General features: G+C 50.3%; 1 protein-coding gene across 1 annotated transcript in view; it reads right to left on the reverse strand.

Annotated features, from left to right (window-relative positions):
- Znf618 (zinc finger protein 618) overlaps positions 1–25262 on the reverse strand; it is a 112512-nt gene that overhangs the window by 52048 nt on the left and 35202 nt on the right. Inside the window, exons 3-4 of the mRNA XM_013513280.1 lie at positions 10030–10289; positions 1132–1227 (exon numbers count right to left, since the gene is read on the reverse strand). Coding sequence (XP_013368734.1) covers positions 1132–1227; positions 10030–10198 — 265 coding nt within the window. The 5' untranslated portion in view covers positions 10199–10289. The remainder of the gene's footprint in view (positions 1–1131; positions 1228–10029; positions 10290–25262) is intronic.

Consider the following 25262-nt stretch of genomic DNA (forward strand, 5'->3'; position numbering starts at 1 on the left):
CACCAGGCTGGGGAACAACCCCGGATGATGGCATATGACAGTCAGGGCAGGACCTGAGGCATCTCATTTGCAGTGAGGGGCTGAAGTTCGTGGAGTCCATACTGTTTACGGGCAAGCCAAGTCCTTCCTGGTTTTATGGGATTCACACCTCATTCCCATCTGTAGAACAAGCCACAGGACCCCAGGAGTCTTGCTGGGGGCCTCAGGAAGTCTTGGGGAAAGGGGGCACAATGGCTCCTTAGACTTTGGCTGTTTCCTGATCCTGGGCACAGAGTGAGGACCAAGCAAATGTACTTGCAGGAAGGACGCTTCAGCCTGTCCCTCACTCACCCAAAGTGGCCACACTCAGGGTGCTCAGGTATGTGGGAGGTGAGCTGCAAGGAGAGCTCACCAGAGCAGCAGCCCTACCATGCAGCAATGCCAGCCAACCTGGGATGCAATGCTGACCCGCCTTGTAGCAGTCAAGGAAGCCCTCACCAAGTCACAGGCTGATCCGTAGCTCATGATTCCTTTTGATGAAACTGCTCACAGTGGGTGTGTAGGGGGTGATAACACACACAGTGTATTATTAGCACAGGGTCTGGTACACAGAAGGCATTCAACAGATGATAGCTGCTATTATCGTTATCATATCCCAAGTTTTTTCTTTGGAACTCAACTTTCTGGAGGCATCCCAGGAAAAGAGGACTATGGCCAGGTGAGTGTGAGGAAGATCTCTTGGTGTGGTTATGTCCTGGGAAGGCACAAGGCAGGAGCTTCCGAGATCCTACTGCGAAGGAAGCCATTACTGTTGAACCTGAAGACTCAACACATGTAGCACGGGACCCTCTTGTCCCTTTGGCTTGATTCACAGTCATGGCCCCCAGGAAGTGCTGCCGAAATGGCCCAGGCGGTCTAGACTCCAGCTTTCCAAATGCTCTATCATCCCTCTAGCAGCCACATACTTCCAGGGTCCAGGGGAGGTTTACAGTTGCTACACCAGGTGGCTTGGAGTGTTGGGAAAGGTGGCCCCTAGGGGCCCTGAGATGGTAATGGGACTTATGTCCTTAGGGTGTGTGGCTATGGCTGTGTTCAGCCCTACCCCACCCCATGCTGACCCACATCAGGCCCTGTCCCTTGGCCATCACGTACCAGATGCATATCTCAATGCTTGGTCAAAAATCCAGGTCCCTGAATACCGGCTTCGCACAGATCCACCGTGGGGGCTGCCTTCGGGCGCTTTTCCATCTGAATCACGTGAGAAATCAGAAAGAGCCCTTAACATTGGAGAACGCCTGGGAGTTGGGGGAGAGGCAAGGGCAACCGGGGGCTGACTAGGCTTAGCCAGTCACCTGCGTGGTCAGGGCCTCAGTCTTCCCAACTGCATGCTGGAAGGGTGGGTAAAACCACACTGCGTAGCTCCTCACTGAAGAACTTGTGCTGCCTGGGGTACCCACTGTTCCCAGGGAGGGCAGAAAGCTGAGACAGGCCACGCTTCCTGATTTCTCTGTGTCCTGCTCCAGCATGAGGTTAAAACATAAAAGTTCTCCCCAGAATCCTTCCAATAAAATGACTCCCAAAGAGATGCACACATGTGCTATGGCCTGTGTCCTCCTGGCCCATGGCCTCTGCTGATACATGGAGACACCAGAGGGTCTTTTTGGCTTCTCCCAGCTCACAGACCCCCGGTCCTGCTGGCTTGCCCCCTGCTTGTTCTTCCTCCATGAACCTCAGCAATCACCATCTGCCCGCTAAGTGCCAAGCGCACCAGGCTTGCCAGGTGCTGTAATCCACGTCACCTGCAACACTTCCGTGCAGATCTGGCCTCGGACCCCCACGGCACAGAGGAGGGAGCAGGGGCCAAGCAGCAGCTTGCCCAGCGCCCTTAGGCAGTGAGTGGGTGTGGGCCCCACCTCTGGGGCGTCTCACATCAGCTCAGTGCACTGCCACAACTCCAGCGGGTCACTTCGATTATTTGCCCCATTTTCCACAGGTGCAAGTTACAAACTGAAGGGGCCACACTTCCTGCCACAGGTTGCCCAGATCTGCCCTGTTCTGCAGCCCGTATGTGCAAGCATCCTCAGCCTTGCTGGGGCAGCCATGACGATGCTGTAAGCAGTTAGCACTGACCGAGCACACCCAGGCCTTGCTTCCCCGCCCCATCTCTCCACAAGTCCTCAGAGGCTGGGGAGACCCAACCTCCATTTCACAAGGCAGCATACAACTCTCAAGGCAGCAGGGCTGGGGCCGGTTAGCCAGCACCTCAACGCCAGCCCCTTGCTGCAGAGCGGCAGACTCCTGCCAAGCCTGATACCTCCACAGAACTCCTAAGAGTCCCCGACCAAGTACCCTGAGCACAGCTGGTAAGGACAGCTGGCAGGGATCCCCAGCATCCTCGAGTCCAGCCTTCTTTCCCAGTTCCCTGCATCACTTGTGCTGTAAAAATCCACAAGACAAATCCTTGTTAACAGCTCTCCCCTGCATGTCATAGCACCTGGCACAACCTCTGGTTCATCTCCTTCCCAGGGAGCAGATTGGGGAGGCATGAGGGTGAACTCTCAGTTCCTATCTTGCACACCCAGCAAGCTCCAGGGATGCCCAAATGTCTTTCACAATACGCACAATGCAAGAAGATAGAAGTGCAGAGCAGGTGAATGAGAGAACACAGTTCAAATGCTCAAGGGCGTCCAGTACCTGGTTCTAAGACATGACTCGAGCCAGGCCACAGCTTGCCAAGGATGGTGGACTTGGAGGGGGAAGTTGTGGACAAGGGGGTTGCCTGCGGCTCTCTGGCGCTTGGCCTCAGGTCCACTGCCTTGTGCGGCAGGGTCACCAAAGTGGGCACAGATCCTCTGCGTATTATGGAGGGGCTTACTCGCGGCTGCTTTTCCCTCCTCCTCCCCTCTTCTCCCCACTTCCTCGCTCACCTACTTTAATCCTACCACCTTGCCTGCGTGCTCCACAATACCAGGGCCAGGTTCAAAAAGTGACAGTCTCACGACTGAGGACAATTCCTTTTCTGAATCCAAGGACTTCCAATTCTCAGCTTTGAACCAAGATAAAGAAGGATGTAATGGAGTTGTTAGCGGAGAAACCATTAAAAATACTGTCTGATTATGGCTCCGGCATGACGTTTGGCATACATCCTGGCAGGAATTCAAAGAACAGAGTGACACCGCTGACACACACCCCATCGTCACCAGTTCCTTATTATGAGCTCAAGCTTCCTAAGTGCTTACTCCGAGGAACACAGAAAACCAGGAATAAAACGAAGGCCACGACTTGTCTCATTCTAGCAATAAGAAATATTAATTCACAGATACATGAGAGAAATGAAGCCATATGCATTTCATTAAGAAATGCATTTTCAACAATTTTTTATATTTTACATTTGCTATTTATCTAAATTTCTTTCTGACAAATTGCATGCTAATAACTCAACCTGGAGAAATAAAAAAGGGGGGTTTTAAAATGTAGAGCTTTATGATCCTAGGATTTTTTTTTTTTCCCACAGAAATTTCTATTTCAATTTATGTACCTCTTGTTGTGGCGAATGAGTATGAAACAGTGATCAATAAAAGACTTTCAAGCATAAAAAATATATTACATTAGGATAAAACCCTGTGGGGGAAGCAGAGTGGAAATACGAGTTCAAGGAGAAAACGGAAAGATATAAAATTTCCGACTGCTAAAGATGAGCTTGTTCCTATGTGTTTTAAGTGACAATGGCGGGTATCAAATAGCAGTGGTGTTTGGATTCCCTTGGATGCATTTAGAAAGAGTGGTTCACAGCTTTATTTCCAGTGTCACCTTCTTTTAGAAAATACAGTATTACAGAAATCATATCCTCTGCAGTTACTTAAACTTTGGGTAAAATGTTAAATGTCAACTTAGAAATGCAAAAGAGAATATACTGTTTCTCAAATTTCTTTTAGGAGATATTGAACGAAAAATATATGACACATTGGCTTGTAGGTTCCTACCATTCCCAAGGTTACCCTAGAGATACCTATGTCCTGAGGCTTCAGCCAATACTGGCATTTGGTTTGGTTTTTGATTCCACCCTTTTATATTATATTATAGGTCTTATCTGCCCTTTCCCAATCCTTCTGGGGAGAGAAGGCTTCACTATACCCATGACTATTCAAGACACTGTAGCTCAGAGAGTTAGGGGTTCATCTAGGCCCCACAGTGAGGTACCCCGGCCCTCTGAAGTACCGCTCAGGAGCCCATCCTGACAGGGCTTCTCCAACAGGATTCCCTTTCCCCTTCAGACCACCAGATGGAGAATCCTCAGCAAAGACAAGTGGGCCGGGAGTGAGGCCAGCACCCCTCCTTTCCACGTGGCTGCCGCAAAGAGCGGAGTGTTGGTTCTGGCAGCCTCAAGCACAAAGCTCTGCCAACAGCCCATCGAAACAGGAAACTAACTATCAGCTGGCACTAGCAAGCAGGCCCTGGCACCTTCGCTGCCTGGGTTTGTCACAGGCCCAAACCCACGTAGCTGTGTCTGAGTGGCTGTCAAGCTCTTCTGTTGCTCTTTCCAGAGCCATGGCCAAGCTGCCACCTCCTGGCTGGAGCCCTTTCCTTCTTCCTCTCGGTTTGCCCCTTCCTGGGCAACCCTGCATGTGTGAAAACACCTCCTTCCCTGGGTGCTCAAGGCTCCCTGCCAGGACCGCCATGCAGAATCCATCTGATCCTTGACTCCCTGTCCAACGATCCTCTCTGCTCACCCACGTCCAACAAGGGGAACTCACTCCACAGACCTGTATTCAATTACCAAACAGTTCCCCAGCCATCAAGTCCTCCCTTGGACTGAAATCACCTTCTGGTGACCTCTCCAAATTGGCTGAGGCTACTACCAGGAATGTATCTGTTCCACTGTCCCACCAAATGCCGTGAGTTGTATTTAGATTCTACCATCATCCTCCCCCTTGCCACCCCACTGTCCCAGCCTCCTCTTCCCCATGACACACAATCCTTAACTCTTCCACAGGGCTCTTTCACACACTGAGATAATCCTCCAGCAATAAGCTGGGTGGTCCACTTCCTTCATGAGAAGAGGAGTCCAGTGGAGGCAGCACCACTCACTCCCTCCACAGTTCTGAACCACCACTAGGAAACTTGGTACACTGAGGTCTCCATATAACCGAGGCCCTCTTGGGACTCCTCATCTGGACCCTCCTTGGGATTAAGGACCGCTGGTCCCATAGCGCAGAGAACAGCATCCACTGCGTGGCGGTACATTCCAAACACCATGATGGGTTCCAGGTAGCCTTATCTTTTAGAACCAGGAAACAGCCCATGAGCTGGATGTTCTGGAAGCCCAGCTTGCCTTGTTACCATCTAGGGCAGGGGTTCTCGGTCCCTGGGTTACAGACCAATACCAGTCTTAGGAACCAGGCTGCACAGGAGGAGGTAAGGGGTGGGCTAGGGAGCGAAGTTTCACGTGCATTTTTAGGCACTCCCCACTGCTCCTGTTACTCCCTGAGCTCCACCTCCAGTGAGATCAGCCGCAGTACATTCTCATGGGAGCAGGAACCTTAGTGTGAACTGTGCATGTGAGGGTTCTGGGTTATGCGCTCCTTATGAGCATCTAATGTAAAAACAGTAGAAACAAAGTGCGCAATAACTTAATGTGCTTAAATCACCCCGAACCCATCTTCCCTTTAGCCCATCCATTGGGAAACTGTCTTCTCAGAAATCAGCTCCTGGTGCCAAAAAGGTTGGGAACTACTGATATAGGACAAGAATGGCAAGCAGCTCTCCGGTGAGTGACGGTGTGCAGTGGCCAGGGAGCAATGCCTGCCATGCACACGACACCAGGCAGCCGTGCTGGCCGTGCACAGGGCTGCTGTACAGAGGTGTGGCTGCAGCTTCTCAGGTGGGCACAAGCATGCACCACCTTGCTTCTATCCAGTACTTCTGGTTTTATATAACAAGGACGTCAAGTTCATTATTATCTCTGCTCTTGCTAAGAAAGGAAGCTTGGCGTTTTCATTCCCAATCCCATACCAGTTCCAGTGGCGGTGGTTCTAAGAGGTGGAGATTCCCTTCTCAGCACAAGGGCTTTTCCGGGCAACAGGGTAGTAGCAACTGCTGTAAACTTTGTACCCAACCTCCTGGACACCAAAGCCCTTCTGACTCTCTCAGCCAAAGGAGCTGCTAAATGCCATCTGCCTGTCCATGATCTGGACTGCTCCATGGAAGTGCCTTGGATAATGTCTGTGTCCCTGGGAACACTGTCTGATGGTTATGAGTGGCTAGTGGGAACTTGGGGAGGCTCCTCATGCAGCAGCCCTGGGTGACTGTATAGGAACACTATCCTACTCAACTACAGAGGCTGTCTGTAAGTCCAGAGCACGGCCGGGTAAGCAGAACAGAGCAGAGCATGTGCACTCCCCATCCAATGCCTCAGGAACATGTCAGTGGTCCATGTCCAGCCACCAGGACATAGAACACACACAGTGGCACAAGCTCACTTAAAGGCCTGGGTCTCGCCAGCTTCCCACCACAGATGGGACCCTGGGACACTTTCTCTCCTTGCTTTGCTTTCAGAAGTGAGCAAGACACAAGTGTAGGGAAGTGAGTGGGTCCTTCATAACCTGGAAGGAAATGTCACCAACTTGCTATGTAACTGAGCAACTCTCCCTTTTCACAGTCCCTTGTTAGCCTCTCTATAACATCAGGGAGTCAGGGGTACCAATTGACACCATGTGTAGCCCCACTACCTACCTCCACACCCAAGGCAGACATCAACAATCAAATACACTACTCTTCAAAATCTTCACCACAGAACTCCCAATAACAATTGCTTGCTCTTGGCCCACAAGACGAAATCTACCTGGGGGCTGGGGATTTAACTCAGCGACACAGCGCCTGCCTGGCAAGCACAAGGTCATGAGTTCGATTCCTAGTACCAGAAAAAAGAAAAAAAAAAAAGATGAAATCTACCTGCTATCTGGACATGAGATGGGTTCAAAGGGTCCATCCTCAGGTTGATTTTTTTTTAATGCCTTTCTTTGGTGGCGATGAGGCCAAGACAGCTTCCTCTGAGCTTGACTCTCAGCAGAAGCAACCCCTTCCAGGAGGCCTGCCTGGGGATGTGAGCTAAACTACTATAGCCAGCAGGGAATGAGGGCTCCAGCCCTGCTTTGGTACAGGCTCCAAAATCGTAGCTTCACTGCAACTCACCACTAGGGCTTCTGCCACCCTCCCCACAAAGGTGTGTGGAGAGCAAGTGACTGAGACATTTCACAAGATATTCAAAGCCCTCAATTCTAGAGATTCAACCCTCCCCAGAAGGAAATCTGGGGCCTACCCAGTGCCAACTTTCTTCCCCATCCCATTTTTTTTTCTCTGCATCACAGTGGCTTATTTCTTAGACTGGTGAAAAAAAGCTTAAATGATTAGTACTCCTGCCCCTAGAAGAAGTTCTTCATGCCATGAATACTAGTACTACTACTAATAATAGCTCATCCATTGCTCCCTAAGCTCCACGTCAAACTCTCTGCATACATTACCTTATTGCAGCCTCACATAACCCTGCGAATTTGCAAGTGAAGCACTGAGGCAGACAGGGCGAGCACTTTGCCCAAGGTACCACATCTCCGAAGTCAGAGACCCTGGATGCACTCTCAGCTGGAAGAGCTGAGCTCATTCTCCTCATGCAACACTGCTCTTCCCGGGGTCACTCCAGATTCCCACACCTGTGAGGTGACCAAGACAGGGGCTGTGCTTCATTTAACAGAGGATGCTAAGGCACAGTGAGGTCAAGGGCCCCACTGCTGAGCGAGAAAACAGCATTGGTGCCGGCACCGGGATCATGGGCCCTGGGGCTTTCACCGGACAGCCCAGAAGCTCCCAACATTCCCCGGCCTGGCTGCGTAGGCTTTCCCCACGGGATCCCTCTCGAGACTCAGATTCCACAGCCTTTCACTGGGCAACTCCTGGTGAAGAACATAAAATAGCTACTGGCTCTAATGAGTCTTAACACTACCCCCCTACACACACACACAGCAAGGGCATGCTCTGTGAAAAGCAGCCCTGGAAAAGACCATCCTCTCATTTGGCATGGGGTGCATCTTTTTGGTTCACCTCCATGCTGCCATGTGGAAAGATGGTGGTTGCCAGCCTCCCTAAGGTAGGGCAGGGCCATGGGACTAGTTCTGGCCAAGGATTGTGAACAGAATTAACAACTCTCCACTCTGGCTGCAGCAGTTAATTGCTGACATGAGCCTGCTCATTTGGCTGGCAGAAATCCACATAGCAGCTACTTTTCATCTGGGTCCAGGGCACAGAAGAGGCCAACATGACCCACAGTGGACACACAGTGTGAGTAAGAAATTTGGGATTTCAAGCTACCAAGATCTCTTGTTACTTTCTTTGGGGAACTTTTGTTATTGTCTCATAACGTAGCCTCATCCTGATGGTTACAGCACCACTGTCAATACTGCTTGCCAGAAGCCAAAGACCTTGCTAGGAATTATAGACAGGGTAGGAGGAGGGACTATGGAGATACAAATCAGCAGGTCCTGGAGTTCCAAGCACTAGGGGCTCCCAAATGCAGAGCAGAATTAGACACAGTCAGGGCCTCTCACCTAGAGGCAGTAGAAAGTGACCTAATGAGGGGACAGAGCCAGGGGAGGATGGGGACAGACTCCTCTGACCAGAGGAAATCAAGGAAGGATTGTCTTTTTTTTTTTGTGGTACCAGGGATCGAACTCATGACCTTGTGCTTGCCAGGTAGGCACTTACGCCACTGAGCTATATCCCCAGCCCCAAGGAAGGATTGTCTTAAAGAATGGGTTAGATTTGGCAAAGGGCAAAGGCATTCCTAGGAGAGGCAAAAGCACAAAGTGCCCGAAAAGTAGGCAGCCCTGGAATAAGAGGGGCGGGACACAAAAGCACAACTGAGTAGGATGCTACCACCAGCCAAACTAATAATGGCCACAACCCAGAGGAACAGCTGGACGGGAGCGTGAGGCCATGTGTCTGGGAAGAAAGGGCCATGGGACTTGTGAAAACAGACACCAGGAACCGCCCCCATGAGGCCCCAGGGGCCACACACAGCATCCATATCAGGAAGGCAGGTGTTCAGAAGTCACAAGGAGGTGGGTCAGAGCCAGACCGGGAAGGGCAGGCAGTGACAAAAGAGGCAGCAGCACTCTGAAGAATACACCTAGCAAGGGGATTACGGAGGAGGGACCAGATTGAAACGGAAGTCTGGGACCAGACCAGGAAGGGTCTCAGGGCCAGGCTGGGGACTAAGACTTTCAATTCAGAGCAGGGGCTGCAAGCCTGGCCCTTAGAATGAATGACCCACCAACATGCTTCATTTGATTGATTTTAAAGCTGAACTTCTTCCCAGTGTTGAAAGCCAAAAAGAATGCATATCGTAGTTTTTATTTTTGGTTCAGGATTTGTGCAGGGAGCTGGCCATGCCAAGCCCAGAGAAGCAGCTTCCCTCTACCTGTGGGGAGTGGGTGCTCAAACTGGACATGTGTCCCCATCCCCTGCCTTACTGTTCCTCTCTACTTATGCTACAGAAGCATGTTTGCTGGGCCTCGTGGGGCTGTGAACCTGGTTGTAGAGAAGTCAGTCATAATAACCAGTTTCCCCAGAGCTCCCCTAGGTAAGGTAAGGTGCTGTTCTGCCTCTGATCTGATCTTGACCAGGTGTCTGCTCTGAGCAGGACCTACACGGTGAACTGCCCATGGTGGCTTCCAATCAAGTCAGGGGAGAAGGAAAGGAGAGCGGCATTTGGACACTGAGCCCTGAGAGCTCTGTTGGCACAGCAGTGCACCTCAGGTCGTGAGGGATTCACAGAGGCTGTAGGTGGTTCCAAGCGCATGACTTCAGCAAGGGGCTGATGGATGGGCAGGGCTTTGCCCATCAGGCAGAAAGAGAAGAGCTCTCCAGACTGGGATTTGTCAAGAAAAACCAAGTCCCAGGAAGTTCGAGGGGACTCTCTCAGCCAGGGAGGGGCACAGAAGCTAGGCCTTTCTCCCCAGGACTTGGGCCCGGCCCCGACCCTCACAGAAAGGCACTCACCGAGGGTCTGCTGGTTGCGGACGCCGCCGATCACCACGCAGATCTCAGCAGGCACATCGCCAGTCCCGTCCTTACCGACGGCCTTCTTCTCCTCCTTGGCCTCGCCTTGCCAGATCACTTCCTGGATGTAGTCATCAGGCAGCTCCGTCTTCACCTTCACTTCCGTCATCGTCCCCTGCTCGGCACTCAACGAGGCCTCGGCAGGCACAGGCTCCGGGCCCTCCACCTTGGCGCTCTTCTGGCTGCGCTTCAAGCGCTCCCTGGGAGAGAAGAGTCTGCTCAGAGTGGATCCCATACCTGCCCACACGGGAGCCCGCCAGCCTATGGCAATACAGAGACAGGCCAGGCTGGGTGTACAGTGGACAGTAAGGCTCCCAGCCCACTTTACCTTCCCATAACCCTCATGGTTACCCAAGGCTCCTCTAAGAAACCCCAGAGCTCTATGAAACAATTTAAAACCACTGAGCTAGTATGGCTCCAACTGCACCCATTTCACAGATGGGCAAGTTAGAGCTAAGAAGTCCAGATGTGCCTAGCACCCTCCCTGTTTATACTTATCACAACTGGAGTTAAAAGAGACCTCTTAAAAGGGCACCTCTGGCTGGTTGAAATGTTCTCCAGTTTCAATGTGCACAGGAATCAGCCAGGAACTTGGACAAATGCAGGTTCTGGTTCAGCAGGACTGGGCTGGAGCCCGAGATCCTGCACTACTAATAAGCTCCTAGGTCAGGCGAGCGCATGGACCGCTAAGTACATTTTGCTCTGAGCAGCAAGGGTTCCAATGAGCCAATGCACATCCACCGTTCCTTGGCAAGAGGGCTAGAGAGCTTGCCTCAGCTTTTCCCTGCTCCTGTGTTACAGATGGGGAAACTACAGTCCCTAAATGGCTCCCATGGCTGAAGTGTCATGGGGCCAAATTTGGGAGTGGAAGTGGCTCCTTCAACATCTGAAAACATCTTTAAGGTACTGAGGTTGGTACTGAGCAGGGCAGGACATGTTACCCAGCTTTTGTTCCATGAGGACTGAGGCCCACAGCAGGATTGTAACCCACTCAGGCCACCCACACAAACAGCAGTGGGTCAAAGCATGAATTAGAGGCCTGTGAGCCACTCCCCTTTTGGTGTGATTCTACGTCACCCTGTGGCCCCACATCCTTCAGCAGGCAAACAGTCACATGACTCCTCTTTCCGAGGTGAGGAAATGGAGGCATGCACCCACTGGAAACCAAATCATACGCCCGGCCAGGAAATCAAGTCATATTCCTGGCTTGGGAATGCATCCAGACTGGATTTCAGTGCTGAGACTCTTTGCACTCACAGGCAAGGCCCACCAGCAAGCCACCTGGAGAACCACCAAGGTGCCAGAGCAGGGAGGCAGGGCCAGGGCTCTGATTCTCATCTGCAGGGGGCTTGCAATGTGGCTCTGGGCCAGACCCTTCTCCTCGCTGGGCTTTACCAGTTCCAGCTATCACAGAAGCATCAGTGGTCTCATGTCTGCCGTCCTTCCCAGCTGCAGCAGTCTCCCAAAGTGGAGAAAGGTGGCAAAAATGAGCAAAGAGGGGGAGCGGTCCCACTAATGAGAGGACTGCAAAGAAGATTGGTGAGGTGCTCCTGAGCACACTGTCCCCTTAAATTCATATGCTGGTGTCCTGGCCTCCACTATATCTGGAGTCAGGGTCCTTAAACTTAAATGAAGTCATGAGGACAGGGTCCTCATGATGGCATTAATGGCTTTATAAAGGCAGGGAGAGAGGGAGAGAAGGAAAGAAGAAGAGAGAGACAGACAGACAGACAGATACTGCTTTCTCTTCCAAGAAAGGACACGGTGAGGAGGTAGCTACCCAAACCAACTGGCACCCGGATCTTGGATCTCTGGTCTCCAGCCTGGGAAAAGAGACATTTCTGTTGTTTCCTTATGGCTTGGAGTCCTCGTGTTCTGCTACAGCAGCCAGTGTGGACTAAGGAGGAGGCAAGGACTCAGCGGGACAGAGCAGGAGTGACAAAGCAGGCCGGGGAGACTATTCCAGGCATGTGCGGCCCACACCGGCCACCTCACTGCTCAGCCTCAGGTTCTCCTTTTACAAAGTCCTTGGCAACCAATACAGTTGTTATTTTGGTTTTAATCAACACACACACCGAAGGCACTCAGCACAGCACATGGCCTGCAACCGTTCCCTTGACTATTAACAACACCCTGCAGGGGCATCTTCAGCACCCTGTGGCCCAAGGATGCCTCTCCTCAGTGTGTCTGCACATCAGGGCCACGAGACACCATCTGATCGTTGGCCCTCCTCTACTGGACGACTCAATCAACTAAGAAGTCATTTCCTTTATTACTGAAGAAACTTAAGTCGAGCTTCCCATTGCCAGGCACTGCTGTAACACAGGAGCTCCTTCTTTCTCAGCCACAGCCCTGGCGGGTGAGTCCTGGCTTATCCCCATTTACAGTCCAAGAAACTGAGGCACTGGGAGATGGAATAAATGTTCCAAGACATGTGCATGGTGAGAAGTGAGGCTGGGGCCTGACACAGGTGTCCTGGTGCTCAGCCACAAAGCACCTGGACTGGATAGGAACCTGCGAAAGGAAATCCCCCACTCCAGCAGCTCTGGCAGCCCCCATGCCACCCACTCCTGACCTTCCACACCCACAGCAGTCAAACCAAGGTGCAGGGGTGGTGGCACACATGAGGACAAGTGGCTCCCTGGCTGCCTGCAGGGGGACACCTGAGCCAGAGCCCTTGGGGAAGGGAACATGGCCCCCACCTGGCTGGAAGGTCCGCACACAGCAAGGAAACCTCTAATTCTGTGAGGCTCCAAGAGATGACAGGACCAGCTGCTCTAAGAAGTCCCAGGTAGAGGTGAGGCTCTGCAGAGGATGGAGATTCCTGTCTGCTAACAGAAAGGAAACCTAGCCTGGGACAGCCCTGGTCAATGGCGACACTGAGCAGAGGCTGGCTGTAGCCCAGTGGGAGTGAGGAGTCATACAGTGAGAGTCCCCAGCTTGAAGTTGGATCGTCCCAGAGGCAAATCTTGGAACTGCTGTTCTCAGACTGTGGGCTTCTGCATAGGCCAAGCCTTGGACTCCACATCCACACAAGGGATAAACACGGTGCCTGTGTCCCAGTGCTCTAATGTCCATGGCCCGTGTAGATATCCTATACTGGTGTCTCCTCTTTTCTGTGGGAACAGGGAAGAAGAGGGCCACAGTTTGAGTGTATCTCCCAAGCCCCGTCCCCAGGGTCATGCTGTGAGAAGTGATTACAGCACAGAGGCATTGCCACCAAAGGATGAACATTGGTCTCATACGAGCAGATTGTTTTAGAGTGAGCCTGACCCTTGCACTGTTCTGGCTTCCCATCTCACCATGTGATCCCTCCCTCCTGCCACTGGGCCACCATCTGCCAGGAGGGCTAACCAGAGCTGAGCATATGCGGGTGCCATGCCCTTAAAACCAGCAGACTCTGAGCTAAAGACACCTCTTTTCTCTATAAAGTATCCACCCATAGGTGTTTTGTTATAGCAACAAAAGTGGACTAATACAGAGAGTGAACAGGGTATGCAAGGGAAGGATCTTACAAAGCACAGACCCATGTGTGGCCCATGGATTTAACTGATGGGGTTTCAAATCCCAGCTCTATCACTGTTGGGCAGTGGGAGAGCAGCCTGGGTGGATGCAAAGACCTTCTTTACAGTTGCCCATGGAGCAGAGGTGACCATACTGATGGAAGCTGGCAGCCAACCCCATTCATCAACATGAAAGAGACACAGAGTTCTACTCACTGACTAAGTCCACAAGCTGCTAATGACCAGCCAGTCCTGTCTGCCTTGAGGGTAAAAAGACAGGACAGGTGGGGACAGAGAGGCTTCCGACCCAGAACATCCTTGCCCGTGGTTTTGTCTCTGCCGATGTTCTGAAACAGACTGATGTCCTTTCCCGTCCCCCAGGTCTCTGCCAGCACCGAAACACTGGCTGGTAGGGAGGGGCTGTGGGGTCAGACAGCTGGTATAATTCACCTGTCCACCTGATACACTGAGGCCTTGGGCAGAAGAGCCCTCTCTGAGCCTCAGTTTCTTCATCTGTTACAGGAGGACCATGATCCAACTGGCAAGGATGATGCCCGTGAGGAGCCCAGCCAGGGGTGGATGACAGGGGTGGGTGACTTTTACAGATGGCAGCTACCATTATAATGACAAGGGTTGACAATGTCCTCCTCTCCTCTGGGAAGCCTTCCAGTTCACCGGAGTCAGAGTCTGACGCCCTCCTTGAGTGTCACATCACCTTTCAAAGGTGCTTCTTCCAGCCGTCCTCACATAGCATGCTAATGATTCACCTTAGTGTATGCATCCTCTTGCTGACCACACGCATCTAGCTTCTAGCTCCTCTCCTCGTGTTTTTCCTTCGTGGCTCCAACTGTCATTTGAAAATAGCCTGTCCACTTGTGACTCACCAGATCATTTATACTCTGAGGGAAGGTGGGGTAGTCTTAGTCCTGGCACTCAGGGAAGCTACAGCATGTGCTCCAAATATGCTGTACTTACCTAGTGACCAGAAGAACACCTGTCTCCTGGGAAGTGTGCAATGGGACTTAAAGCTGCTGTGACTGACTCCCGAGGGCCCCCTGGGACAGAGGTACTCTGCACCATGGACAGTCACGCACGAGCCACAGGCCTGGAACAACTGCATCATGGAAGAGCCCTCTCTTCTTAAAACAAAGGGATGCGGCAAAGCTGGGACCTTAGCAAAACCATCCTTTATCCTTGCACTGAACTACCAGCCTCAGGTCACCTGGGGTGTGGGAGAGGTGCAGGGAAATGACCTCCCATGGGAAGGCAGACTCCCCCGCCGCCTTCTGCCTACACCCTGCACCCTAAGCAAGTCAGAAGCCACACTGAGTGATACAGCTGCAGCTCTGTAACCACTCAGAGCCCTGGCTTACCCCACGGAGGATGGGAGCCAAGGGAGCCACCCCTTCACACTCACGGGTGGGAGAGCACATAGCCATGCACGCCCTTAACCATGACAGCCCTAAGGCCTGATGGTACCAAGGACACCGCCAACTTCCCTCTCTTCCTCTGACTTCTGAGCTTTAGATTTACAAGCCCAACACTGCTTTTCTCGGATGCTTTGCATTTAATTAGGTGTCCTAATAACAATGGAATTGCAGAAGTACTTATATCACTTTGAATTAGTGGTGCAGCTCCTTCTAACTTCTTTAAAAATTTTTTTCATATATCATTTTTTAAAATAGAGCTCATTATTTTAATTATATCCATTTAAATGTACAGTGGAGTCCTTGGATATTCTCAGCACGAATCATTAGGTATATTAGTGAAAAAGCACTTGGAATCTATCTACATGCTGACACTCCATAATCTATTCTATTTGTGTCGCTGTAAAATAGATTTATATATAGATAACTACAAAATAGTTGCTCAAGATATGCTATGAATTTTATATTTAACCCAAGTCACACTCCAACATAAAATCCAAAGTTGGGCGCTAAAGAGTATCTTCCAGTGAGCACCTGCTGTCTGTGGTCACTGGTTACTGCTTGTGCCTGGCTTCCAGGAAAGAAGCCAGACCAGATGGGTCACTGCCCATAGAATCTCTAAGAGCACTGACCTTTCGCTCAGGCAATGGTTCTCAAAGTGTGTTCCTTGAAGGCCTAGGGGTTCCATGGCAATGGCTGAGAGGCGCTAGGATGGGGAGCGGGGAGGGGTAAGGCTCTAAGATCCCATGGCCTTGACCTTCCATATTCACAGCTTTGCTTTATGCCTGACATATGTACATCTGGGCTTCTTCCTCCCTGTGGTGAAATAAAAGATATGTTCATGTCCTCATCCCAGAATCTGCAAATATGACCTTATTTAGAAAAAGGGTCCTTGTGGATATACTTAACTAAAGATGCTGAGACCAAGCTGATCCTGGGTAACCCAGGTGGGCCCTGCATGCACTAACAAATGTCACTGTAAGACACTGGGAGGTTTGTGACAGACAGAAGAGGAGAAGCCACAAAGAAGCCGAGGCTACATGACCACAGAAGTAGAGATCACAGTAGTACAGCCACGAGACAAGGAATACCGAGGGCTACCAGGAGCAGGGTGTATTTTTCCCAAAGGCCTCAGGAGGGAGTGCGATCATGCTACACTTTGATTTGGACTTCAGGTCCCAAGAACTGTGAGAAAGTAAATTCTTGCTGATTCAAGCTGCCCAGTCTGTGGCACAAGAGTCCCTCTTATCTGCAGGGGCCATGTTTCAAGAACCTCCAGTGGATGCTTGAAACTGTAAGCCTTACATATATTGTTTTTTTACTTCTACGTTCTTCAACATACACATCAGACTCATTTGTTCTTCCATGTTTTATACCCCGGTGCCTCTTCTGCATCGCTACTCTTGCACTTGAGGCCTCTATCAAGGAGAACCAAAATTACACACACAAGAGCTATGATACTGAGACAGTGGCTCTGATAACCAAAATAGTTACTGAGTGACATGGGCAGGCAGCATATATGGCACAGATACCCTGGATGAAGGTATGATCCAGGTCCTGGGCAGAACGGAGCAGGACTGCAAGAGATTGCATGAGGCCATGCAGAGTAGCAAGTAACTCAAGACTTAGGTATTATTTCTGGAATTTTCCATTTTAATTCTTTTGTACTGTAGTTTTGAAACCATGGAAGCAGAAGTGCGGACAAGGGGCAACCACTGTGATTTGTTATTATGGCCACGGGCAACTGATATGTAAGAGCAAACTTGAAAAAGCGGCTCCAAAGCAGTTCAGCCTATGAACCACAGCTCTCCACTAGCTTCAGTTTTGATCGCTTTGTTCTTATTCATCCTTCACAGTGTTTGGCTCGTACACTGTGCCCGAAGGCTGTGCCGAGGAGGTGGCAGAGACAGACCTCCTCCTCTGAGGGTCGAGTGCTCACGCCCACTTCACAAGAGTCCTGTGGCCACAGGGGGAAACCAAAGCACAGATCAGGCCCAGGTCTGTTTGTTCGCTTCCACATCCCCAGCCCTAGCACAATGCCCAGCGCTTAGCAGCACCTTGATACACAGGGCGGATGAATGGCATATGCAAGATCACTCACCTTGAGTGATTAATTAGTCCGAAAAACATTCTTCTGGCTCTTACTCTGTTACCACTAAGCCCTGGAGCCTAAGACAGAGCAACCAAGAAACTTACCAGTGGACCTGAGCCCTCAAGGACATGCTATTTCCAGGCAAGGTGGAGCAAGAGCCCCAGTGACACCGGGTGCCCAAGAGCCAGTCAATGTTTCTAGGCACAATTTCTACCTCATTCCACCAAAATGTTGACATCAAATTACAGTAAACATGAAAAGTCCTCTACACCCTGGACTTCAGTCCTGTTTCTGTGCTGATTCCCTGGATTGTCCTGCCTGGGGCTCCATTTTTAAAATTTTGTTTCCTCTTGAGATTGGATCTCGTAGTGTTGCCCAGGCTGGTCTCAAATATCGCACTTAAATGATCCTCCAACCTCAGCCTCCAAAGTGTGCACCACCACACTTGGTCCTGGAACTGAGTTTTACCATCTACAAATGGGCAAGCTGGAATCCGAGATGTCTAAACCCCTTATAAGAGACCAGACCTTTACCCAGCTGGGTTTGTGCGTCTCCCTGCACAGACCGGGAGCAGTGTATCTATATATGCCCCTAGACTCAGCCTGTGGATCAGTCCGCTTCCTCCAAAGGGAACGTTTACTTTGGTACCTCACCCACCTGAAATGATATTAAGGATGGGGAAAACATCTTTTACCATGGTATGTAATAACACCTTGCTTAACTCCTTCTGGAATAAAACTTTACTAAACGATTCTACTCCTTAGGAATGAGAGTTAACTAGTCTCAAGCTGAGTTTAAATACATTCTCCACGAATGCATGGATGCATGAGATATGAGAAGAATTAGCACACATCATGTCACAACGCTAGGGCCAATGGTCATCCAGCTGTGCAGGCTGCCCACTGACCAAATCCTCCAATTCTATCCCTCGTATCAGTCACCCACTACCCAAGTGCAAATGATTACCACTACTTCCAGATCCTGGGGGTCGGGTCCTTGTCAATTCTTCTTAAGTCTGATGATGCTGTTGCTCTATTGTATCATCAGAGCTGCTCCTCTGAGATCCCCCGTGGCACTGTTAAATCCAACAGTCCCTTCTCAGCTTCCATGTGATCCATCCTCTATCAGAGGCCTTTGACAGCACCTCCTTCCCTCCTTCATCCAACTCTTCCCTTACTTTGCTCTGTATCACCTGGGGGCCTCCACGTCATGGTCACTCCTTGCCTTGGGCTGACGCCTCTTCATCTGTCAGTCCTTTTCCATTGACACAGCCCAAGAATCAGTTGTGGAACCTCTTCTATGTTTATCTGCATTTACTGCCTTAGGGATATGGTGAAAGTACATACTTTTAGGTATTAACCATGTGATGATGAATACCAAATTGTATCCCTCTGAACTCTGAACCTGCACAAACAACACATGTTTAAGACCTCCCCCTGGGATGCCCAGTTGGTACCTCAAATTTAACAAGTCCCAAACAGAGCAACTGTTATCCTTCCACTTCCAGAAAAACAGTGCTGCTTCTCAGCCTAATGTTCCTTCTACCAAATCTTGCAGTCTAAGACAACACCATTAGATAACCACAGTCTACTCTGCTTTGGGCGATAGTAATTCCACCCTTCCAGTTGACTCAGTGATCCTTTCCATTCTCTCAGTCCCTATTAATTCTACTCTCTCAGCCCCTATTACGTACCTACCAGCGAATCCTGTCAACTCCACCTGTAAAAATGTCCAGAACACCTGACCCTCCCTAACCACCCCAAGCCACCAAGCTGGTTCAAGCCACTTCCCCTTTCTTCTGCAATCCAGTCAGCGTCAGAGTTTGTCTGTCTCTCTCCCCCACTCTTTGACCTATCCAGCCCCCTCGCTCACTGTTATGAAATCTACATTGAACCAGTAGCCAAAGACATGTGGTTACAATAAGCCAGGTGAGATCCCTCCCGGGTCAAAACCCATTTGTGGCTCCACAATATTTATCCAGCCAACATCCTGATAACTCTGACCACTTCATCATCTGTTTCCCTGTCTAGAATGTGGTCTACAAGAGAACAGGGCTTGATCTTCTTTACAGCTCCTAAAGCGGTGGCATGGGGCAGATGGTCAGTAAGAGCCTGTTCACCAAATAAGCCAAGGAAGATCAATGCTGGCACCATGTGAAACCCTCTCTGCAGTCAGTCCATCACCAGTACCTTCACTGTCGATGAGTCCACCACTTCAGTGAATGGAACAGGGTGACACTGCCTTCATGTGACCCCTACCACAACGTGGGTGGGTGTGTTCCATGGATGCCAACTCCATGAATAAGTTAAGTTTATTGCTTGAGTGTCCAAGTCTCACCCTTTCTCCCAAAGACTTTCCTAAATGTAACACACTCTTCTTACCTTCTGAAAGGCCAAGAGAGCAGAGTCTGGTTATATCCTGACAGCCTGTCTTGAGAACACAAGGTCACTAGGGTGAGCACTGATTAGCACAGCCTCAGGTGCTCAGGGACGCGCTGGCTGTCATATCAGAGGTTCTGGAAATGCTGCTTCCACTTTCGAGAGGCCCTGCTCCAAACTCCCACCTCCTCCCTAGGGATTTCTCCTACCTGGCCAGGGCTCTGCCTCATGCCCCACCACCTCTGTACCCTTGGTGTCCAGACCCGCCCCCCCCACAGCTGTCTGCCAAGGTCTGCAGAATACTGCTAACAGAAAGTGACCAGCCTTAAACATGCCAGGGTATGAGGTAAAGATGCGGCTGGTGTTGATGTGGGGATGCTGCAAAAGGAAGACATCCCATGGAGCACAATGAGGGGCACTCTGATGTATCACCTGCTCATGACATGCCGGGCCAGTACTGCACATTCTACGGACACCGTCTCATTTTCCTGCATGCCTCGCGCTGTACACAGTTTTCATTTTACAGGTAAGCAAGGCAAGGATTGGAAACAGAGCTGCCTGATGGCAGAAGCAGGATTCTCCCAGGTCTGCTGACTCCTGGGGCTTTTAACCAGTCGGACAATTTTGCTTTCTCCTCTCAAGAGAAAATAACAGAACACACCTGCTGCACAAATGAACTAATACTAATACTAAACACCAGATACTCCAAGAAATGCGGATGGTGCCCCTTGCCTCCTTAGCATTCAGACAGGAATGGCGTATGTTAGATATTTACAGATAGCACAAACACAGCCAAGACAGGAACACAGGGCTCTGACTCTTCCTCAGAGAAAAGTGCATTGTTCTGTGCCTGCTGGTCACCTCCAGTTCTCCCTGACATGTGCTCAAGTGGCTAGGGCACTCAGGCACATCCTCTGGATAAAAACAGCCTCCTGTTTGTTCTGACAAGGACAAAAATCATACCTGGGGCAATGGTGGCAGCTTCAACACCAGCCTGAGAGGGCTGAGGAAGAGGACCTAGAGTGAGACCTTAGACTGGAGGCACTGAGAATGGGCCTGGCTCTGCGTTCACTCACTATGTCACCGAAATTTCAAATCCTCATGCCACCACCTGTCCCTTAATAACCCTCCAAACTGTCTACACTTCCAGTTCTATCATGTATCACTGATATATTTTAATAAACAGTCAAGCAGCAAAGATTAAATAGATTAAAACTATTAACCTATTAAACAACTCTTAGCAGTCTAGAAACTCAAAATAACCTACAATGCATTAACATATCATTAGTTTGAGATAATTCTTAGGCACTTAATTTCCAATGCACTGTGTCAGCCATAGTGCTGGGTAATACTGCAGTTCAGAAAAATGGCTTCAAGACTTAAATATTAAGAGTAAATTCCCTGGTTAATTGAAACCTAAAGTGGGGGAAAGTGAGAGACCTGGGCAACCCGTCAAGTGACAAACTCCAAATTTCAGTTAGGTGGGGCTCTCCAGTTGGGTCCTGTGGCACCTACGAGGTTGGACATTAAAGGGAATTAGCGTTAACAGCATTTTAAACTGACATGCAGCCTTCGTTTTCCAGGGGTCTGGCAGTGGCATAATTCTGATCCATTAGCATTGTTCTCTGCAAAGCCCCCCGCTGTGCCCTCCCTCACACATCTGTCCAGCTTGCAGACACAGGCAGTGGAGGATGAAGGTCACTGAGGGGCCCATGCCCACTGCCTTTTGAGGGCAGAGATCCTCCGGGGCACACACGTGGTCCCATGCAGACCCTAGAGGACAGGGAGCTCCACAACGAAAGAGCAAGGCTATCCCTACACCCTTGTGCATGACATATAAACAAGATCCGCGTGCTCCTTCTGCCCACCAACCTTATTTCCTGCTAAGGCTGTCATTTAGCACCTGTCCCTTTCTGTCATTTGACGTCCCGCTCCTCCTAGGAATGACAGGGTGAAGAAGATCGCCTCCACCCTGCCCGTGTTGCCAGTAGATGGTCTGCAGTCCCTGTGCTTCACCGTCCTGCCACTACAACTGGCGTCCTTCCCTCCACTTTCCAGTCCTCCCAGTGTGCAGCACACCAAAGTGTGTGATGTCCAGTCAGTTCTGACCAAGGCACTCCACAGGGACACCCAGCCCAGGCTTGCTCGCTGGGTGGTGGCACACTGCCCTGGATATACAACTGAGATTCCCTCACCTATGGTCCTGCCTCACCAGTTGCTTGGGGATGAGGAACTTGATGTAGGCTCTGTTGCCAGGTTTCCTAACCTGCCCCCACCTCCAATTCATCATGTGTAAATTAGAGATGCTAATACTGACCACTAAAGGTGGTACAGAAGATTGAAAGACAGATGTATGTATGGTACCCAGCATGGCACCACATACAGTCCGTCCTCCACATCCACAGACTCAACCAAATGCAGATCGAACATGTTCAGGAAAAAAACTGCGTCTGTACTGAACATGGACAGATTTTTTTCTCATCATAATAACCTAAACAATGCAGTAGAACAACCATGTACACAGCATTCACACCGTGTTAGTGTTATAATTCAGAGATGAGGCAAAGTATACAGGAGGATGGGCCCAGGCTACATGCAAATACTGTGCCATTTTATGTAAGGGACTTAAGCCCCCTCAGAATCAGTATCTGTTCGGGGTCCCGAACACAATTCCATGTAGATACCAAGGAACAAGTGTACAGCAGGGACCGAGTAAACAGTAGTTCTTTTGTTCCATTCCTATGAAACACCCCCTAAAGGTGAGAAGTTTGGTCCAACCATGAAAAAGATGAGTTCTCAAGCCACTGATGGAGTACTTCATATATGAAAGTGGAACAATTTTTAGCCTGCATGAGAACAAAAGGAGTGGTCGGTGCAGCTGACCCCCAGGCAGCAGCAGCAGGAGACAAGGACTGGGGACATACCTCAGCCAGGCTCCCTGCAGGAGGGGCAGGCGGGAGTGATCCAGGAGCGGGTGGGGCATCCCACCTTCTCCATCACATTCCACACGGACTGTGCAAGAAGGGCAAGCTGAGTGTCAGACTTTCTCTCGTGTCATCTGGCCTAGACAGATAGTGAGATGGCAGGAACTTACAGCACGAGCTTCTTGGTTCAAGGCCTTCATCATGAGGCGCCCAAGAACCAACAGGCCAGTCCTCCCAGTGACCCCTCAAGCCCGTGCTTCTTCAGGACAAGGCCAGATCCTGTACGCTCTAAACTGATAACCCCAGGTTCACCACAGGAGCTTAATTTGCTCACAGGGGACAAGCAGCACTTGTACTGCATGGCTGGGCCAAGCAGAGGGTCCCTGTGGGCTCCCCTCAGTTCCTTTGCAGGCTGCCCTCAAGTGCCTTTTTGCAAAAATGACTCTGTGGACTTTGCTGTGTGTGAGTGGTGGTTTGCATTTCCACAGCTGTCTCCAGAGACCAAGGATAAAGCTGCCTCTGAATTTTCCAGCATCTTCCCTATTTACAGAGCCTAGGTTTAATGGTAGCTGATTAAGTAGCGTGAACTTTGCCCATCAAAAAGTAACTGGCCCCTTTGGAACAAGCATATGAGCCTCCAGAGGCAACCGCAGTTTATGGTTTCGTGGACAAACTTGGCCCAAAGTTTGGTAGGGTGTGAATGGCCATTTCTGGGCATCAAGTCTGAGCTCCACCAACAGGAAGAGAAGCCTGGAGTTAAGAAAAAGATGCCTCCTGGTAAAACTATACCAGTTCTCATATAATTCACCCTGCTGATACCATAACTGTCCACCTTCTAGTGCTGGGCAGATTGTTACTGGGACATTTTGTGCAAATGAAATTAATCTGTTTAGGACAACTTTTATTTGGCTGTTGAAGCCAAAATGCTCAACAAAAGGACATTATTTGAAGAATTATGCAGCCACACACACGTGGTTATGATTAAATGGTCCACTGGTGAAAGACCTTGGCTTAAGGCTAAGACTCAGCTAGATCCAAAGCCATTCACTGTTTGGGTGACCTTGGGCGAGTCTGTCATCAATTGCCTTTGGAGAAGAAGGACACCTGTCACTACCTCACAGGGCTGCTGTGAGGAGCAAAATTCCCAGTAGCTCCTGATTTTACACCGTCACAGCTAAAGTCCTGACAGCTATCTGCAAGGGCCTAAGCACCACGCTGGCCTTGTCCCCGTTGCTCTAATGCACATCCACATTCTGGTCTTTGTACCTGTTGTCTCTGCCTGGAATGCATGTCCCCCAATGACTACCAGGCTCTGTCCCCCATCTCTTTTAGTCTCCTCCCCAGCAATGCCTTTCCGGACTACCCAAATTAAAGAGGAAACTCCCGCTCCAGGTCTCTCGATCTCCCTCTCTTCTTTCTCCCACAGCACTGGAGAGCTAACATCTGAAGAGCTAATATTTTAGATATCTGTCACATCTGACCCACTCCCAGTAGAATGCCAACTCGTATAAGGGCAGGGAATTCTGTTTTGCTCAGTTTTGTGCCCCTAGCACCTAGGGTAGTGCCCAGAACTCAGGAGATACTTGTGGAGTGAGTGAATGGGACTTGGTTCTACCATCTCACCATCATCTCCTCCCAAACTCCAGCCTCCAAGACCCTGTTTACTTGTTAGGAAACTGGACACAAGGGAGCAGTGAGCCACTTAACCTCTTCTATCCCTGTTTCCTGATCACAGAGAAAAGGGGCTGGACTAGATTATCTCTGCAGTGCTTCCACTCTGACAAGCTTCGGCGAACAAGAAAGGCATAACTACAGCAAGCCTGCAACTGCATTTACCCGATTACGAAAGTTGCATCTCCTTTACATTTTCCACAGTTCAGGCCCTGCAGGCCCCCTGCCTCTTAGAGCAAATGAGGTCTGGCTACCACTTTCTCTGTGATTTGTAACCTGCACACCAGGTCAATGTTAACCTTGAGAGAGGGATCACTGGTCTTGTAAAACTGATTCAGGTTAGGTTACAGGGAAGTAAAGCAAACCACATTGGGTTGTTTCTTAAGATCAGGAACACCACCTCTCCTTGTCCCCCTCAATTTAACACTAATTCCTTAGCAGCCCATGCTGTTGGTTTTGGGGTCGAGCCAGAAGCCCTCTGAAGAAATAGCAAAATTGTATGTTCCGGGCCAAAAGGAAGGCACTGGGAGGAAAGCGGAGCTTGGTGCAATAGCAGAGCACGCGGTGGCATGGCTGGGAGTAGAGGCCACGTTAGAGGGGCAGGCGTCCTTCGAGGGCATTCTGGCCCACAGCCCTCTAGCCTGGTTCTGAGTCTGAGGAGCTTTAAGGCTCTTATTTCTCCATTGAAAACAGGGACTTACATGAGCTCTAACACTCCATGCCCACTCATCTAAACCCCATGTGGCCAGGGTCAAAGTCACCAGTGGTACTAGCTAAGGCCACCGCTAATGTTCTCTTGGTGCTTGAATGTGTCACTCATTTATCAGACTGTTGAGTCACTGTCCAGACATACTGGGTTAACGTTCAGGAAGCTGTTGGTTCTAGCCATAGAATCAGTAGCACCTCACTGAGTTCCTGCCCTCTGATGGACTACCAAGCTCTGGCACAGTCTCTGGCCATGCCAGGCTCCTAGAATTCCCGTTGCCAGACCCTTCACATCCAGAAGACGGACGGTACAGCAGTCAAGAGCACACAGCAGGCCAACGAAACCTTGGCAAGCAATTCTACAGCTTCCTTCCAAGGAGGTGCCCTAAGCCCCATCAACCTCTCTGTGCCTCTGCTTCCTCATCTATAAAGTGGAATAATACACCCTTATAAGGCTGCTGGGGAGATCACAC

Source organism: Chinchilla lanigera, unplaced genomic scaffold, assembly GCF_000276665.1.
Source record: "Chinchilla lanigera isolate Chin_1 unplaced genomic scaffold, ChiLan1.0 scaffold00018, whole genome shotgun sequence".
Taxonomy (NCBI): Eukaryota; Metazoa; Chordata; class Mammalia; order Rodentia; family Chinchillidae; genus Chinchilla; species Chinchilla lanigera.